The sequence below is a fragment of the Aotus nancymaae genome, unplaced genomic scaffold (assembly GCF_030222135.1).
Source record: "Aotus nancymaae isolate 86718 unplaced genomic scaffold, 86718_ANA_hifiasm-v0.15.2.pri h1tg000250l, whole genome shotgun sequence".
In the NCBI taxonomy this organism is placed as follows: Eukaryota; Metazoa; Chordata; class Mammalia; order Primates; family Aotidae; genus Aotus; species Aotus nancymaae.
The window spans coordinates 2,815,315-2,833,123 of NW_026988665.1; the positions used below are offsets into that span (position 1 = coordinate 2,815,315).

At 55.2% G+C, this 17,809-nt stretch overlaps 1 protein-coding gene across 1 annotated transcript; it reads left to right on the forward strand.

The window, feature by feature from the left end:
- The first annotated feature begins 13,174 nt into the window (after positions 1-13,174).
- LOC105723092 (interferon lambda-1-like) lies at positions 13,175-16,769 on the forward strand. Its single transcript, XM_064371940.1, has 2 exons — positions 13,175-13,262; positions 16,159-16,769. The coding sequence occupies exons 1-2, from the start codon at positions 13,175-13,177 to the stop codon at positions 16,767-16,769; spliced, it is 699 nt and encodes a 232-aa protein (XP_064228010.1).
- Positions 16,770-17,809: the final 1,040 nt, after the last annotated feature.

A 17,809-nucleotide genomic window follows, 5' to 3' on the forward strand; every position in this document is an offset into this window, starting at 1 on the left:
GCCACCTCCCAGGTTTGTAGGGACAGAGCTCTGAGAGGCGACGGCTGGGGACACAAGCCCTGATGGGGCCGCCATGTGCTCACCCCTTTTCTTTCTTCTTTTCATGCATATGATTAGGCCAGGTGTGAGAAAATGATGATGACAATGATGAGGAGGCTCACGGAGAGAGGCCACACCCCAGGAGAGCTGCTGGTCCCAGGTCCGGCCTCGGTCTCCAGCCAGCTGCTGCACCTGCGGGAGTGGGGCGGAGGATGTGGGAGCAGCAGGCGCAGCGCCCAAGCTCACTCAGCCCCATTGAGGAGGAGCGTCCCCGGCTCCCAGGGCTCCGGGCGGTGAAGGCAGGTCCCAAGGAGGCGGGGCTGGCGGCAGCTCTGGGATGAGACCTTAGAGGTCTGTCTGACTTTTCCAAGCCCGGCTATGGGGAGGTGGAGAAGGAGAAGGAGGAGAGAAACAAGAGACTAGGTGAAGAAGACAGGATGGCAGAGGAGAGGGGAGAGGAGCGGGAGGCGGCCGGCAGCGCCGGGCCCGGAGAGGGACTTCACCGGCACTGCTGTCCTGGCTGCCCGGTGCCTCGTGTTTGGAAACAGTCGTTTTATTTAAGCTTGTCCTGGTGGGACAAGCTCATAGCTGTTGAAGGTGGGAGGGTGCTGTGGTCCATCCAGGTTGCTGTAAAGGAAAAACTGCCATAGACTGGGTGGCTTAAGAAGAACAGAAGTTTGGCTGGGCTCAGTGGCTCACTCTTGTGATCTCAGCATTTTGGGAGGCTGAGGCGGGTGGATCATGTGAGGTCAGGAGTTCGAGATCTGCCTGGCCAACATGGTGAAACCCCATCTCTACTAAAAATACAAAAACCAGCCGGGCGTGGTGGCAGGTGCCTGAATCCCAGCTACTGTGGGAGGCTGAGGAAGGAGAATCACTTGAGCCCAGGAGGCAGAGGTTCCAGTGAGCTGAGATTGTGCCACTGCATTCTAACCTGGGTGACAGAGCAAGACTCCATCTCAAAAAAAAAAAAAAAAAAACCAGAAATTGATTTCTCACGTTTCTAGAGGCTGGAGGTCCAAAATCAAGGCGCTGCAGATTTGGGGTCTGGTGAGGGTCCCTTCCTGGCCCAGGTGGCTCCGTCTCCTGTGTCTTGACAGTGGTCGGGGGAGGGAGCCCTCCAGCGCCTCTTCCGTAAGGGCACTAACCATACCTGAGGGCTCCAACCTTGCCAACCACCTAAACATGCCACCTCTTCCACGAGGCCTCCTCTGATTGCTGAGTGGGGCCTGTCCCCGCTCCCTGCTCCGTGTCTGCCCGCCTCGGCCCTCCGCCCACACCCTCATTTCTCTGTGGTCTGCCCCCTTCCCTGGAAGGCAGACTCCAGGGGTCCAGGGTGTTGCCTTCGGGGCAACAGGAGGAAAGGTCCTGGGCTCCTGACCTACCGCTCGGCACCCCCACTAAGTACAGCACTCACTCTTTCATTCATTCAGCGCGGGCTCTCCCGTCACCGGCACCGCCCAGGCCCGGTCCAGGGCACCAGGGTCATCAGGGAGGAAATGAGGGAGCCCAGGGAGGCCGGAGACGGGGCCCTTCCCAGCCCCCGGCCGTTCCCACCGCCAAGGTTGCCCGAAGGGTTTCACACCCCCCAGGCCCCCCAGAACCAGCAGGGAGAGGGAGGCAGGTGAGCCCCCAGCCCAATGCCTGCTGTCTCTGGGACTCCCCAGACCCAACACACCCTGGTGGCCCAGGCCTCTCCTCCAAACACCATTGTGACCTGGGCCCAGGGACAAAGGGTCCTTCCTCCTCCTGTCGAAGGGCCTGAGCCCAGAGACCCAGGGATCCCACTGGGAGCCTCCTCCCCATGCACTCAGGGCCAGGGGCCAGGGAGGGGATTTAGAGGACATTCTGTGCACACCAGCCCCTGGGGCAGATGGGGAAACTGAGGCTGAGGCTGGTCGATACAGGCTCAGAATCTACCCCACATGAAATACGAACAGAAAATGCATAAAGGAGCAGATTCTCCAAGATGCCTGGAAAATATGGCGCTGCCTAACAGAAGTGCAGTTAGAGTCCCAGAGAAAGAGAGAGAGAGGAGGGAACAGAACATCAGTGGAAGAAAAACAGGTGAAAGTTTTCTACACTACGGGAAAACTGTGATCTCTCAAATGCAAAAGGATAACAGACCCTAAGAGGGGTCAGTAGAGAGACGGGCGCAGAGCAGCAAATCCCAACCAACGCCTGGAAACCAGGGACACAGGCGGGAGCTGGACATGGGCTCGGGTGAGGCCACCTTCGGGTACAAAGAAGCAGGGACTTGTCCCAGGAACAGCGCAGGGCAGGAGGCAAGCAAACACCTTTATGACGCTGAGAGAGCAGTTCGACTTTGAATTCCAAACCCAGTGAATCTGTCTGTCAAAAATGGGCCAAGCACGGTGGCCTGCGCCCATGGTCCCAGCAACTCGGAGGCCGAGGCAGGAGGATCCCTTGAGCCCTGGGATTCAAGGCCAGCTCGGGCAACAGAGCAAGACCTTGTCTTTTAAGTTACAAAAATAAATGACCTGGAGGCCGGGCCCGGTGGCTCATACCTGTGATCCCAGCAGTCTAGCGGGGCCGAGGCGGGAGGATGACCTGAAGCCAGGAGTTTGAGCCCAGCCCGGCCAATGTGGCAAAACCTCGTCTCTACTGAAAATACAAAAATTAGCTGGGTGTAGTGGTTCATATCTGTGGTCCCAGCTACTCTGGAGGCTGAGACACCAGAATCCCCTGAACCCGGGAGGCAGAGGTTGCAGTGACCCGAGCTCATGCCACTGCACTCCAGCCTGGGTGACAGACTGAGCCCCTATCTCAAAAATATATAAATTAATAAATGGAAGCAAATCACAGGCGGAGGACTTGCTGACGGCCGAGAGACTCTCACAGCAGACAGGCGTGCCTGACAAGGAACATCCGAGGGCTTTCTTCAAGCACGAGGAGTTTGTTTCACATGGAAATTGGGTTTTGTTGACATGGACTCTCATCTGTCTCAAGGCTGGAGTGCACTGGTGCTGTTTGGCTCACTGCAACCTTTGCCTCCCGGGTTCAAGGGATTCTCCTGCCTCAGCCTCCCGAGCGGCTGGGATTACAGGTGCGCACCACCACGCCTGGCTAATTTTTGTATTTTTAGTGGGGATGGGGTTTCACCACGTTGGCCAGGCTGGTCTCAAACTCCTGACCTCAGGTGATTTGCCCACCTCGGCCTCCCAGAGTGCTGGGATAACAGGCGTGAGCCACCGTGCCCTGCCTCATATGGAAATTGACATCTACTCAAAGGAATTTTGGATGAAAGAAATGGCAAACGTGGGAGGAAATGTGAGACCTTTTTTCTCACTTTTAAATATCTTCAAAAATAATAAATTGCTTAATGCAAACATGCAGCAATGCACTGTGACACCTGTGGAATGGACGATGAAAACCATGACAATGGCACAAGGTACGGAGGGGAACGGCAGGAGCGAGGCCGTGAGATTCTTCCACGTTCCGTGCTTCCTGTGGTCCCACAACCTGAAGACAGGCTGTGATAATGGCAGATGGATGTCGCAAACCCTGCAGCAACCGCCGGGGAAGGAAAACGAAGACGGACCGCCGAGAACCAGCCATGCGGGTGAAATGAAATACGACAGACATCATCAGACAGAAGGCAGGAAAAGGGGGATCGGAAATACGCAACAGCAAAAAATAGAAAGGTGATGGGCCCACACCGACCGCACAGGTAATGCCTTTGAATAGAAACAGTCCAAATATTCCAGTTCATACAGAAATGGTCATATCAGATACAAAGCCAGAGCCAACTCAAGGCCGACTACAAGAAACAGGCTGGTTAAGCCTGGCGCGGTGGCTCACACCTGTACCCCCTGCACTTAGGGAGTCAGAGGTGGGAGGACAGCTTGAGTCCAGGAGTTCAAGACCTGCCTGGGCAACGTAGAGAGAGCCTGTTCTCCAAAACAAAGGGAAAAAGGACCAAAAAAAGAAGAGAAATGGGCTGGTTAATGGAAGAAGGATGGCAGCTGGAAATTGCGAGTTGCAGAGACCAGGGAGCCATGCAGAAGCAGAACCGGGAGTCGGCTGCAGGGTCGCCCCAGGCCTCACGCCCCAGGTGAAACGTGACGAGTCTTCCCGGCGATCAGGAGCCAGGCAAGGACCCCCTCCACCACCTGCACTCAACATGGTACTGGAGGTCCTAGCCGGTGCAATGAGACAGGAAAAAGAAATGGAAGGCATAAAGATTGGACACGAAGGGGAAAAGACATCGCCTCGTCTCAGAGAATGTGCTCGTGTATATAAAGGTCCTAAGAAATCGACAAAACAGGTATGAAAACTAGTAAGTTTATTATTGGGGTCACAAGATGCAAGGTCAAGATTTTTTAACTAAACACTGGAATTTGAAGTTTAAAGGAAGCAAGAACATATCAGCATCAAAAAAAACATGAAATGCTCAGCGGGAAATTTAACAAAATCCTCACGCGGCCAGTGAGGACGCTGCCGAGGAAGTGAAAGAAGACCTGGTAACGGGAAGGGCGTGGCTTGTGGACGCGCCTGTGCGGAAACCACGCCTCCTCCCCGCACGGACCAGTGCAGTCCCAGTCAGCATTCAGCTGATCTAAAGAGATGTGTGAAAACAGACAGGACGTCCAGCAGCCAAATAACACCGGAAAGGAAGCGCGGAGCTGGGGTATTTTCATTTCCTGACGTCAGGACCGACTGTGGCGCTTGCGCCATTGAGAGAGAGTGGGGCGGCGTGAGGAGGGCCAAGAGGTCAGTGGGACAGGAGGGGCCGGAGGGACAGCCCTTCACAGATGACGCAGACGTCTCTGACGGACGTGAAAGGTAATGAGGCGGGTGAAGACAGCCTTTTCGCAAATGATTTCTGGAATACTGGATAAATGACAGGGGACAATGGCCTCAACCTTTACCTGCACGACACAAGAAATCAGCTTGAAACAGATGATAGGTTGTAAACTCAAACTATAAAGCTTCCCGGGAAAACCCTGGAGAAGAGATGTGTGGCCTGGACATGGGCAAAGATGTCCCGGACAGGACACGAAACACAAGTGCCACGACGGAAAATGTTAGAAATTGGACTCATCAACATTAGCGACTCCCGCTCTTGGACCTGTGCTTTTCAGGAAATCAAAAGGCAAACTGTGGCCGGGCACGGTGGCTCACGCCTGTAATTCCAGCACTCTGGGACGCCGAGGCGGGTGGATCACGCCTGTAATCCCAGCACTCTGGGACACTGAGGCGGGTGGCTCACACCTGTAATCCCAGCTCTCTGGGACGCCGAGGCGGGTGGCTCATGCCTGTAATCCCAGCACTCTGGGATGCCAAGGTGGCTCACACCTGTAATCCCAGCACTCTGGGACGCAGAGGCAGGTGGCTCACGCCTGTAATCCCAGCACTCTGGGACGCCAAGGTGGGTGGCTCACACCTGTAATCCCAGCACTCTGGGACGCCGAGGCAGGTGGATCACACCTGTAATCCCAGCACTCTGGGATGCCAAGGTGGCTCACACCTGTAATCCCAGCACTCTGGGACGCCGAGGCGGGTGGCTCACACCTGTAATCCCAGCACTCTGGGACGCCGAGGTGGGTGGCTCACACCTGTAATCCCAGCACTCTGGGACGCCGAGGCAGGTGGCTCACACCTGTAATCCCAGCACTCTGGGACGCCGAGGCGGGTGGCTCACACCTGTAATCCCAGCACTCTGGGACGCCGAGGCGGGTGGCTCACACCTGTAATCCCAGCACTCTGGGACGCCGAGGCGGGTGGCTCACACCTGTAATCCCAGCACTCTGGGACGCCGAGGCAGGTGGCTCACACCTGTAATCCCAGCACTCTGGGAGGCCGAGGCGGGTGGCTCACACCTGTAATCCCAGCACTCTGGGATGCTGAGGTGGGTGGCTCATGCCTGTAATCCCAGCACTCTGGGACACCAAGGCGGGTGGCTCACGTGGTCAGGAGTTGGAGACCAGCCTGGCCAACATGGTGAAACCCCGTCTCTATGAAAAACACAAAAATTAGCCAGGCATGGTGGTGCACACCTGTAATCCCAGATACTCTGGAGGCTGAGTTGGGAAAATCATTTAAACCCAGGAGGCGAAGGTTGCAGTGAGCTGAGATCACACCATTGCACTCCAGCCTGGGCGACTCCATCTCAAAAAAAAACAAAGGCAAACCGCGTAGTGGGTGACAAGGCTCACAACACTTCTTAGAAAATTCTTGCAAGTCCATGGGAGGACCAACAGCACGACGGATTTTTAATGGGCAGGATTTGAACTTCACCCAAGCAATGTACCGACGGCAGCACCCGCAGTCACTCGGGAAAGGCCGTGAAAGCACCGCGAGGTTCCACTTCACACCCGTCACAGTTAGAGATGAAAAGTTCCCGCCACAGCAGGTGTTGGAGGACGTGGCGCAATTAGAACTCCCACGAGCTGCTGGCGGGAGGGTATCACGGTGCAGCTTTGGACATCGGTTTGGCAAACTCTTTTCTAGATAAACACACGCCTTCCCTAGGATGAGCAATTCCACCCCCGGTGACCGAGTAAAATGGAAGGATTTGTCTCCAGCACGACGTGTGTGCAGAAGTTCACGTTCACTTTGTGACAGCCGGGAGCTGGAAGCCACGGCCACGCCCACCGGCAGGTGAGCGGCTTCACACCCCGGGACAGAGCCACACCGTGAGCTGCTGCTGGGCCGCACGGAACTGAACGTGGACACGCTGCGTGGCGGATGAGCGAGCAGACATCAGGCCACGTGCAGGGAGCCAGGCCCCGAGGCACCGCATTTGTGATTTTTTGTGATTAGGTGACATTCTGGAACAGGCAGATGTAATCTGCAGGGAGATAAAGGTCAGGGATGATGGGGACCAGACCTGGGGACGGGCTGGGAAGGGGCTCGTGTTGCTGGGTGTCAAAGGGCCACAGACTTGGGGGCTCCAGAAACGGAGACGTGCTGTTCTCTTAGTTCTGGGCTGGAAGTCCCGGATGCAGGGGCATGTGGGGTCGGTTTCCGTCCTGGGCCTGCAGGCGGCACCTGCTCCCTGTGTCGTCACGGGGTCGTCCCTCTGCCCCAGGACCCTGGCACCTCCTCGTCTTTCTGTGAGGACACACTCCTACCGTGCAGCGCTGGCCATAATCACATCTCTTCACCCTCATCAGCTCTTCAAGGCCCATCTCCAAAGACAGTCACACTGGGGTGGGGCTGAGACCTGTGAACCGGGGAAACATCATTCAGTCCAGAGAAGCTCAACAAGGGAACTCTGCTGGACATGTCCCGTCGTGACAGGGAGGCTGGCTGTGTGCAGGTGGACACCTGCCAGACTCAGCGGCTCCCACGCGCATGGCTGGCGGGCTGTACTGTACGTCACATGGACCTTGACGCAGGTGAGGTGTTCCTAAGTGGGAACTGGCACCAGGCTGTCCTCCGCCTGTCCGTCCCTTGGGTCCGTCTGCACCCAACAGACCAGTGACCCACAGCCCCGGTGTGGCTGCAGCCTGATGAATCCAGAGATTGGCCCCATCCCGAAGCCCCTGGGAGGTCCGGCCCAACCCTGGGAAAAGCCCAGCTGTGCCCAACTCTCAGAAGACGCTGACACCCACAGGGGCCCTGTCCCTGGCTGCCTGCTAGGGCCTCCCGGGGCCGCTCCCTCCCCGATAGTCTTGGGCTCTGAGGAGGCTGCATTCCAGCTGCTCCACCACGGGCTCCAGCAAACCCAGGTGTCCCCACCCAGCCTCTCCAGCCCGGCCCTGCCCTGCATTCACTTCCTCAAGGTGTGTGTCGCTCACCCCGGCACTGTGTGCTTCTCCGTGTCGCTCACCCCGGCACTGTGTGCTTCCCCGTGTCGCTCACCCCGGCACTGTGTGCTTCTCCGTGTCCCTCGCCCCGGCACTGTGTGCTTCTCCGTGTCCCTCGCCCCGGCGCTGTGTGCTTCCCCGTGTCCCTCGCCCCGGCGCTGTGTGCTTCCCCGTGTCCCTCGCCCCGGCGCTGTGTGCTTCCCCGTGTCCCTCGCCCCGGCGCTGTGTGCTTCTCCGTGTCGCTCGCCCCGGCGCTGTGTGCTTCCCCGTGTCCCTCGCCCCGGCGCTGTGTGCTTCTCCGTGTCCCTCGCCCCGGCACTGTGTGCTTCTCCGTGTCGCTCGCCCCGGCACTGTGTGCTTCTCCGTGTCGCTCACCCTGGCACTGTGTGCTTCTCCATGCTTGTATGATTGCACGCAGGTGCACGCTTTCCTTGGCTGTGTTAGTGTGTCTGATTGCCAGGACAAAGTCCCACAGCCTGGCTGGCTGAAGCCATGGACACGCCTTTCCCACAGTCCTGGAGGCCAGAGGACCCGGAGCCAGCGCAGGTGGGGTTGGTTCCCAGCAGCGTCTCTTCCTGGCTTGCAGATGGCACCTTCTCACTATGTCCCCACCCGGCCTTCGTCCTGGGCAGGGCAGAGAGAGGGGGCCTGGTGTCTCTCCCTCCCCACAAGCCCACCTCCAAATGCAGCGTCACTGGGCCTTAGGGCTCCACACAGAAAATCAGGGGAGACACAGTTGGGTCCAGAACCGTCTGGGCCGGAATTCGGGTTCCCGGGGTGGCTCCGCCAGGGCAGCAGCCCTGTGAGCACAGAGCTCTCCTTCCGCTTCTGGGCTCATCGCTGGGGCTGAACTTTGCTGAGAGGAGCGGCTCCCGGGCCTGGGTTGCCCCCAGCACACTGACCACGCTGGCTTCAGGGAGTGCTGGTGTCTGAAGAGCGCCGGGCAGGCAGGTGTCCTCAGGGGGTGGCTGGAGAGGCTGGGAGCCCCTTTCACTCTCTCCCTCCTCCCGTCTGCAGTGTTGGGGTTTGGACCCGCTGTGTGGCTTTTGCACGGGAAGAGGATGGAGAGACTGAACCACCATTGCTGGGGGAAGGCTGGCACCAGGGACCTGTGGCTTTCCCAGAAGGGAGCCCTGCCATTGGACAGCGGGTCCCAGGCTGCTGCACAGGGCCCACCGCCCTCAGCCCTGGCCTGCGGGATTCAGGAAAGGGTGGCTCCAGCTGGATTGCGAGTGGACTAGAGCCACTGATTTGCACACTTGCAAACGGTGAAATGGTGAGTTTAACGTGATGTAGCTTTTGCCACAGTGAAGAACACACGCAGCCAAAGAGTTTAAAGCGGCTCAGAGGAGGCCTGGATGCCCACGGAGAGGCCCTGCGTCCTGACCACATGGCACCAGAGGTTCCCCAGAAGACGAGGTCCCCGGGGGAGACAGGGCCCTGCACGCGGTTCTTTGCTGGGCGGCTCACCGCTCCTGTGCGTTATCTCACCATCAAAAGTCACCTAAAGGATGAACAGTGTAAAACAAAAGCTCTTAGAAGTCACCGCATTTGCAGGGCAGTGACTCTCAAAGCTGGGAGGAAAGTCCCACCGGCAGCCAAGGCTCCTCCAGCTCCCCAGGTGCAGAGGGGCTGCCCCAGGCGGGGACGCCAACCCCCTCTCAGCCGGGGCCAGGCCTGTGGGGTCAGGACATTCTCAGGGCGGAAGCCTCACTGCCCCAGTGAGGGGCCTGCCTGCGGGAGCGACGCGGAGGGTTCCTTTTTAAATGCAGTAGCCTCCGTCCTCTTTTCTCACTGAATGGTCGTCGTGGAAAGTGAGAAGGATGGTGGGGCTGCTCCCACGGAGGAGACAAGGTCACAGGTGGGGAAGCCAGAACCCCGAGTGTGAAGTGGGGGCACAGGATGGGGGTGGCCCAGGCCAATGAACTGGAGCTGCGCCAGGCACAGAAGGAGCAGGGGCAGTGCCTCGCGGCTTCGGGCTGCTCAGGTCCTACCCAGTGCTGCCTCTGCCATCGCAGGAAAAAACAAGGACTTCTGCCTCCCTGTGCTCCCTACCCCCCTGCCCACGTGGCCAGGATGTGACTGTCAGCACGGGGACTTCCGCAGGGCTTTCCCAGACAGGTGGCTGCCTGTCTGGTCTCAGCGTCCCCTAAGCCACTTTCCAGGATCCTGCAGAAAGGCCCTCCAGGCCTGGGCCTTCGCTGGTCTGTGCAGGGCTGCAGCCAGATGCTGGGCTGTGACCTCTGATGGCAGGCGAGAATGCTGGGGCCACTCTGCCGGAGCCTGGGATTGTTTGAAACCTACGACCTAAAACTCTAAAACCCTCAAGAAAACACAAGCCTCTTGATGTTGGATTTGGTAGGGAGTTCCTGTAGAAACAGATACACGGGACTTTATAAACATGAGTTCATATAATGAAAGGTGACACAAGGAATAGGAGAAAATGTGTCAGATCAGGCATTCCGTCTAGAATATGCACAGAGCCCTCACGCCCAGCAACATCAGAAACAACCACTGGATTAAAAAATGGAATAGTAGGCCAGGTGCGGTGGCTCACGCCTGTAATCCTAGCACTGTGGGAGGCCGAGGTGGGTGGATCACCTGAGGTCAGGAGTTCAAGACCAGCCTGGCCATCATGGTGAAACCCCATCTTAAAAAAAAAAAAATGGAATAGGAGTGGAATGGAACCGACACACAAATGGCCACCATGCCCATGAAACGAGGCTCCACCGAGCATTAGGGAACTGGGACATGCAAATCAGAACAGTGGGGAGGCCGCCTCAGGTCCCCAGTACAGAGAGTAATAAATTTTTTTTGAGACAGAGTCTCTCTCTGTCGCCCAGGCTGGAGTGCAGTGGTTAGATCTCTGCTCACTGCAACCTCCGCCTCCGGGGTTCAAGCGATTCTCCTGCCTCAGCCTCCTGAGTAGCTGGGATTACAGGTGCCCACCACCACACCTGGCTAATTTTTGTATTTTTAGTAGAGACAGGATTTCACCATGTTGGCCAGGCTGGTCTTGAACTCCTGACCTCAGGTGATCCATCCACCTTGGCCTCCCACAGTGCTGGGAGTACAGGCATGAGCCACCGAGCCTGACCTGGAGAGTAATACTTGCTGACGAGGAAGGGGAGAGATGTGAATTCTCCTGTGTAGGGCTGCTGGCCCCACAGGGTCGTGGGGTGTCCCTTACGCTGTGCTGAGATGCAGGATCCGAGAGGTAAAGAGACAGGACACTGAAGAACTGGTGAAGAGCATCTGGACTCGGGGGCCACGCCACCTGTGAGCGGAGATCAGTGAGAGCCCCAAATGCCCAGAAGTGTCTGTATTTATTAGGTACAAGCAAGGGGCAGGGTCATAAGTGAGGTCATCATCTGTAGGCTTAGTAATAGGGCATACATAATCACATGAATCACAAGCGAGCGGGCCACCCCATTGTCACCTGGGCAGAGAGGTGGGCATGCGCAGTAGGGGGCTGTGCCGTGCGCAGTAGTAGAGGGTCGTGTACAGATAAGGGGTCCACCCCCATTAGGTCACCGAGGCAAGGAGGTGGGCCGTGTGCAACAGGTGTCGTGCGCAACACTTCTTATCTGGGGGCTGCAGACTTCAGAGGATTTCTAACAGAAGGATACTGTCAGCCAATGCGGTGGGAGCTGACAGACATGTGCTCTTCTCTTAAGATATTTATGGGAGGATGATTTGAGCTGGCACAGAAGCGAGAAAAGACTGACAGGGTGTACAGGCGCCGTGACTGGTCACAGCAGAGGGATTCCTCTCCCTTGGTTACTTCCAGGATCTCAGGCCCGAGGCCGACTTTCCGCAGGAACTGGACGCAAGGTGCTACAACTCCTTTATCAGGAGGAGAGGCTCCTGCTCCAAGCCTGCCATACAGCGTGTGCCCTTTCAGGCAGGGACGCCGCCGCCTGGGTCTTTGGTTCTCGTCCTGGTCTGGCTGTTTTCCCACGTACTGCTTCTGTTCTGTGCCTGCTCTAGGCATTCCTCCTACTACAGACTACTGTATGGTTACATAGAAGGATTGTACAAATAGGCACTAAATGTGTCGGTACAGCTCTGACTACAATACCTGTATGATTATATAGAAAGATTATATAGAACTAAGCAGATATAAGTATTAAGTATGATTATATAAGCTAGATACATGTAAGCAGTAAGTTATACTTCAGGCACTAATTCTATAAACTAATATGTGATTATCTATAAAGAATTATATAAAGGAAACAGCTGAGTAATAACACTGTAAACTAGGATATTCTTCAGGCAATGTGACACGGAGCAGCCGTTATGGAAACAGGAGGGCAGTTCCTTGAGAAATTAAAACCACAATTTCCCTGTGATCCAGCCCTTCCATCCTGGGTACAGATCCCAAAGAACTGAAAACAGGGACTTGAGCACGTATTTGCACACCCAGGTTCAAAGCCGCAGGGTTCACAGGGCTCCAATGTGGACGCCAGGCAAAAGTTCACCAACAGGTGCGGGAAGCAGGCAAATGTGGCCGACAGGTCCGGGGCAAAGTGCTCAGCCTTGAAGAGGAGACTCGGACACAGGCTGTACCATCGATGAATGTTGAGGCATTTACGCCACGTGATGTAAGCCATTCATAAAAGGCAAGTGCTGTCATGATGCCACTTCTATGAGGGGCCTGCAGCCGTCAAGTTTACAGAGGAGGTGGAGTGGAGCGTGCAGGGGCTGGGAGGCTGTTAGCGCTTCCCAGGTGCGGGGCTCCAGTCTAGGATCATCAAAAAGAGTCAGGAGCTGAGTGGTGATGCTGGCCGCAGCTGTGCGAATGTACCTAATGCCGCTGAACTGATCCAAAAAATGCTCCACATGGCAAATTCTATGCTATGTACATCTTATCACAATTACAAAATAATTTTTAGGCCGGGTGCAGTGGCTCACACTTGTAATCCCAGCACTTTGGGAGGTCGAGGCAGGTGGATCGCTTGAAGTCAGGAGTTCAAGATCAGCCTGACCAACATGGTGAAACCCTGTCTCTACTAAAAATACAAAAATTAGCCGGGCGGAACACATCTGTAGCCCCAGGTACTCCGGGGGCCTGAGGTGGGAGGATCATTTGAGCCTGGGTGGTGGAGATTGCAGTTAGCTGAGATTGCACCACTGCACTGGTGACAGAGCCAGATCCTGCCTCAAAAAGGAAAAAAAAAGAAAGAGAAGAAAAAGAAGAGAAAGAAAGAAAGAAAGTCGATCAAATCCCTGTATGTAGGGTGGGACTTTGGGAAACCCAGCTGCCTTTCCCCAGGGGTCCTCCGCACCTGCCCACCTAGTTAGAGTCCCCGAGGTTCTCATGGGGACATCTCGGGCCTTGCAGGAGGGGGATGGGCAGGATGGCGGGGCCAGGAGCCATGTGGGATGGAGCTGGAGCGCTTGGGCATCCTCTCAGCCACAGTGTGATTCCTGCCGCTCAGAAGCAAGGTGAGCCAGCTCAGAGTGACTGACAACCGAGTGTGTGGTTGGGAAAGGCGGTTACCAGGGTCTATTTTACAGATGAGGAAACCGAGGGTGAGACAGGATGGTGACTTACCCGTGGTGACCAGATGGGCAGTGCCAGAGCCAGCGTCTGAGCAAGCCCCAGTCTGATTCAGGTCCTGTGATCGCCCCACATCCTCACAGTGACCAATCTGTGCGCACACATGTGCATTTCTCTCCTGGGCACAGTCCCCCTAACCTCTGCAGGGCCCAGGGCTAGAATCACGATGTAGACATGAGAAGAGGCAGGAAGGTGAGTGCAATCATCAAAACAGACGCTGGCCGGGTGTGGTGGCTCACACCTGTAATCCCAGCACTTCAGGAGGCCATGGCGGGTGGGTCACCTGAGGTCAAGAGTTCAAGACCAGCCTGGCCAACATGGTGAAACCCTGTCTCTACTAAAAACACAAAAAATTAGCCAGGCGTGGTGGCAGACGCCTGTAGTCCCAGCTACCTGGGAGGCTGAGGCATGAGAATCACTTGAACCAAGGAGGTGGAGCTTGCAGTGAGCCGAGATCACAATGCTGTAATCCAGCCTGGGTGACAGAGCAAGAGTTTGTCTCAAAAAAAAGAAAAAAAAGAAAAAAAAGAAAACAGGCTGGGCACAGTGACTGACGCCTGTAATCCCCGCACTTTGGGAGGCCAAGGCGGGCAGATCGCCTGAGGTTGGGAGTTCGAGACCAGCCTGACCAACATGGAGAAACTCAGTCTCTACTAAAAATACAAAAATGGCCGGGCTGGCGGCACATGCCTGTAATCCCAGCCGAGGCACGAGAATGGCTTGAACCGGGGAGGCAGAAGTTGCAGTGAGCCGAGATCGCGCTATTGCACTCCAACCTGGGCAACAAGAGCAACACTCCATCTCAAAACAAAACAAAACAAAAAACCAAAATAAAACAAAACAGAAAAAGAAAACGGAGGCAACAGAAGCAGAACCTCAGATGTCAAGATGTGGGTGTCAGTAGACACATTATTTAAAAATAACTCATCAACATGTTACTAAAAACAGGAAATGCCGTCTAAAGGGCCGTCTACGACTCCTTTATCAGGAGGAGAGGCTCCTGCTCCAAGCCCGCCATACAGCGTGTGCCCTTTCAGGCAGGGACGCCACCGCCTGGGTCTTTGGTTCTCGTCCTGGTCTGGCTGTTTTCCCACGTACTGCTTCTGTTCTGTGCCTGCTCTGGGCATTCCTCCTACTACAAACTACTGTATGGTTATATAGAAGGATTGTACAAATAGGCACTAAATATGTCGGTACAGCTCTGACTATAATACCTCTATGATTATATAGAAAGATTATATAGAACTAAGCAGATATAAGTATTAAGTATGATTATATAAACTAGATACATGTAAGCAGTAAGTTATACTTCAGGCACTAATTCTATAAACTAATATATGATTATATATGAAGGATTATATAAAGGAAACAGCTGAGCAGTAACACTATAAACTAAGATATTCTTCAGGCACTGGTTGTGCCTGGGGTCTGGACCGTTCTCCTTCCGGTGCCCATGGTGGGTGTTACCCACAGACCTGGAACACGCCAGTGCCTTGATTTCTCCAGAAGTGTGAGAAGTCTTTAGCAGCCACCTAGTCTATGGTAGTTTTTTTTAAATAGCAGCCTTAATAGACTAAGACCCCCTCCCACCTTCAAGAGCTCCTGAGTGGGCAAGCTTAAATGAGACGGCTGTTTTCACGTACGTGGCACCAGGCAGCCCAGGGATGCGGTGAAATCTCAGGGTGAAGCCCTTTGGCCTCTCACAGTGGCAGCACCTCCTGTGTATAGGGCAGTCCCCCACGAGCGTCTCGCGCTCCCCACCTCTCACAGGGCGTGCCAGGAATGCAGGCCCTGAGCGCCCTCCCCCATTTCTCAGGGTGCTTTGCCCTGAGAGTCCCCCAGGGACAAACAGCAGCTTGCTCACTGCTTGCTGCAACAGCCGACTCCCCCGTGCAGGGCTCCTCAGTGGCCACAAAAACCCACTGACTGTGCGGTGCCCACCCAGGCCCACCCACATGGTACCTGTGGGACTTGGGGGCAAAGAGAGAAGACCAAACACACAGGTGAGCACCTGCCTGCCATGCCATGAATGGCAAAGTCCTTTGTCTCTGACCCTGGGGTTTCATGTCTTCTGTCCGCTCCCTGACGCAGTAATGGGCCAGCACCTCCCTTGTAAGAAAGCTAAAACCCAGTCCCAGAGCTGACACCACCCCCTGAGGGGGAAGCGCTCTTTCCCGCCCCTCAGACAGCCTCCTTGGCCATATGACATGCTCTGGCCAGTGGCATGCTAGTGGAAGTGACACATCCCAGCTCTGCATGGCCGCTGGGAGAGCGTGGTGTGGTTTCTCCATCTCCCCTCCATGTCCTCCCTGTCAGGAGAATGGCATGTTCCAGAGAGCCAAAGCTCGCTCAGCCTGGACCCCAGAATGAAGGAGGTGTCAGGAGCTGAGCCAGCCTATGGCCGACGAGAAACACGAGTGGGAGGTGAAACTTGGTTGCTGTGACTGACGGAGGCTTGCGAGAGAGCTGACCGACACGTCACTGATGACAGAAAGCCGACATGGGTGTAGAAGGAGCTGTCTCCTGAGATGTCTGCACTGAACTGTGTTACACCTGAGAAGAAAGTAAGCAAGCCTGTCTATTTACTTTAAATTGCGTGGGCCGGATACGTACAGTACGTGGAGTTAAGATGCCACCCCAAAATAGGCTGTTCTGGCATATTCACTATTTGGAATTCGGGGAGGTTAAAAAAATAGCAGGTGCAGAACAACCTTTTCGCTTTACATACATCATCCTGGATTGCTCGTCTTGGGCACTGCTCATTTCCCGGCTAAAAAGCAGAGCCACGCCGCTGGGGAAGCAATTGCGATTTAGCCGTGGCTGCAGCTTGGATCGTGGTGCCGGTGACTTTGGTGCTAGGTTTGGCTGTGACAGGCTCTGTCCCCGCTTCCAAGCCCATCACTACTGGGAAGGGCTGCCACATTGACAGGTGCAAATCTCTGCCATGGCAGGAGCTAGTGAGCTTCAAGAAGGCCAGGGATGCCTTGGAAGAGTCATTCGAGCTGAAAGACTGGAATTGCACCTCTCCTGTCTTCCCCAGGAGTTGGGACCTACGGCTGCTCCAGCTGAGGGAGCGCCCCGTGGCCTTGGAGGCTGAGCTGGCCCTGACGCTGGAGGTTCTGGAGGCCACCGCTGACAATGACATGGCCCTGGGGGATGTCCTGGGCCAGCCCCTTCACACCCTGCACCACGTCCTCTCCCAGCTCCGGGCCTGTGTCCAGCCTCAGCCCACGGCAGGTCCCAGGCCCCGGGGCCACCTCCACCATTGGCTGCACCGGCTCCAGGAGGCCCCGAAAAAGGAGTCCCCTGGCTGCCTCGAGGCCTCTGTCACCTTCAGCCTCTTCCGACTCCTCATATGGGACCTGCATTGTGTCACCAGCGGCGACCTGTGACTGAGAACCTCGACCCCCCCCGAGCCCACCTGACATGACACCCCACACCTTATTTATTTATGCGCTGAGCCCTACTCCTTCCTTAAATTATTTCCTCTCACCCTTTATTTATGAAGCTGAAGCCCTGACTGAGACCTAGGGCTGAGTTTATTGTTTTACTTTTATACATTATGCATCAATAAACAACAAGGAATTGGAACTCTAAAAAAAAAAAAAACAGGTGCAAAAAGATCATTCTGATCTCTTTTCTGTTTCTTAAAAGCAGAAGAGGAGAAATCCAAGATGGCTGATCACTAGCAGCTCAGGATCGTAGCTCCCAGTGAAAGCGCAGAGAACGAGAGGATGCCACACTTTCAGACGAATTTTTGTTGCTCACGGACCAGGAGAGTCCCAGCGGAGGAGCCCCACGGGTCGCCAGGGCGACTCTTGTGGCCGGCGCGGCAGTTTTGCTGGCGCCTCAGCGCGGCAGTTCTTGGTGCAGAGTCCCGAGATTCCCAGGCAGAAAAGCACCATCAATCTTAACACCGCTGTTTTGGCCGGCGCAGTGGATTGCTCAGATTTCGGCGCTGGGAATCAACAAGTTGGACGTCTGCTCAGAGACCTAGTTAGAAAGTCGGTAATTACAAAGACAACAGACAGATAAATATACAATGAAGGGAAGAAACCAGCCTAAAAAGGCAGAGAATACTCAAAATCAGAATGCCTCTCCCTCTACAGGGGATCGCAGTTCCTCATCAGCAACGGAACAAGGCTTAATGGAGAACGAGTGCGTTCCATTATCAGAAGCAGGTTTCAAAACGTGGGTGATAAGAAACTTCTGTGAATTAAAAGAACTTGTTCTAACCCAATGCAAAGAAACTAAGAACCTTGAAAAAAGGTTTGACGAAATGTTAACAAGAATGGACAATTTAGAGAGAAATATAAGTGAATTGATGGAGCTGAAAAACACAACACGAGAACTTCACGAAGCATGCACAAGTTTAAACAGTCGAATTGATCAAGCAGAAGAAAGGATATCAGAAGTCGAGGACCAGCTCAGT

Coding starts and splice junctions, on each gene's coding strand:
- LOC105723092 (XM_064371940.1), top strand. CDS start 13,175: ATGGCGGGGCCAGGAGCCATGTGGGATGGAGCTGGAGCGCTTGGGCAT. Junction 13,263..16,158: donor TCCTGCCGCTCAGAAGCAAG/GTGAGCCAGCTC, acceptor GCTAAAAAGCAG/AGCCACGCCGCTGGGGAAGC.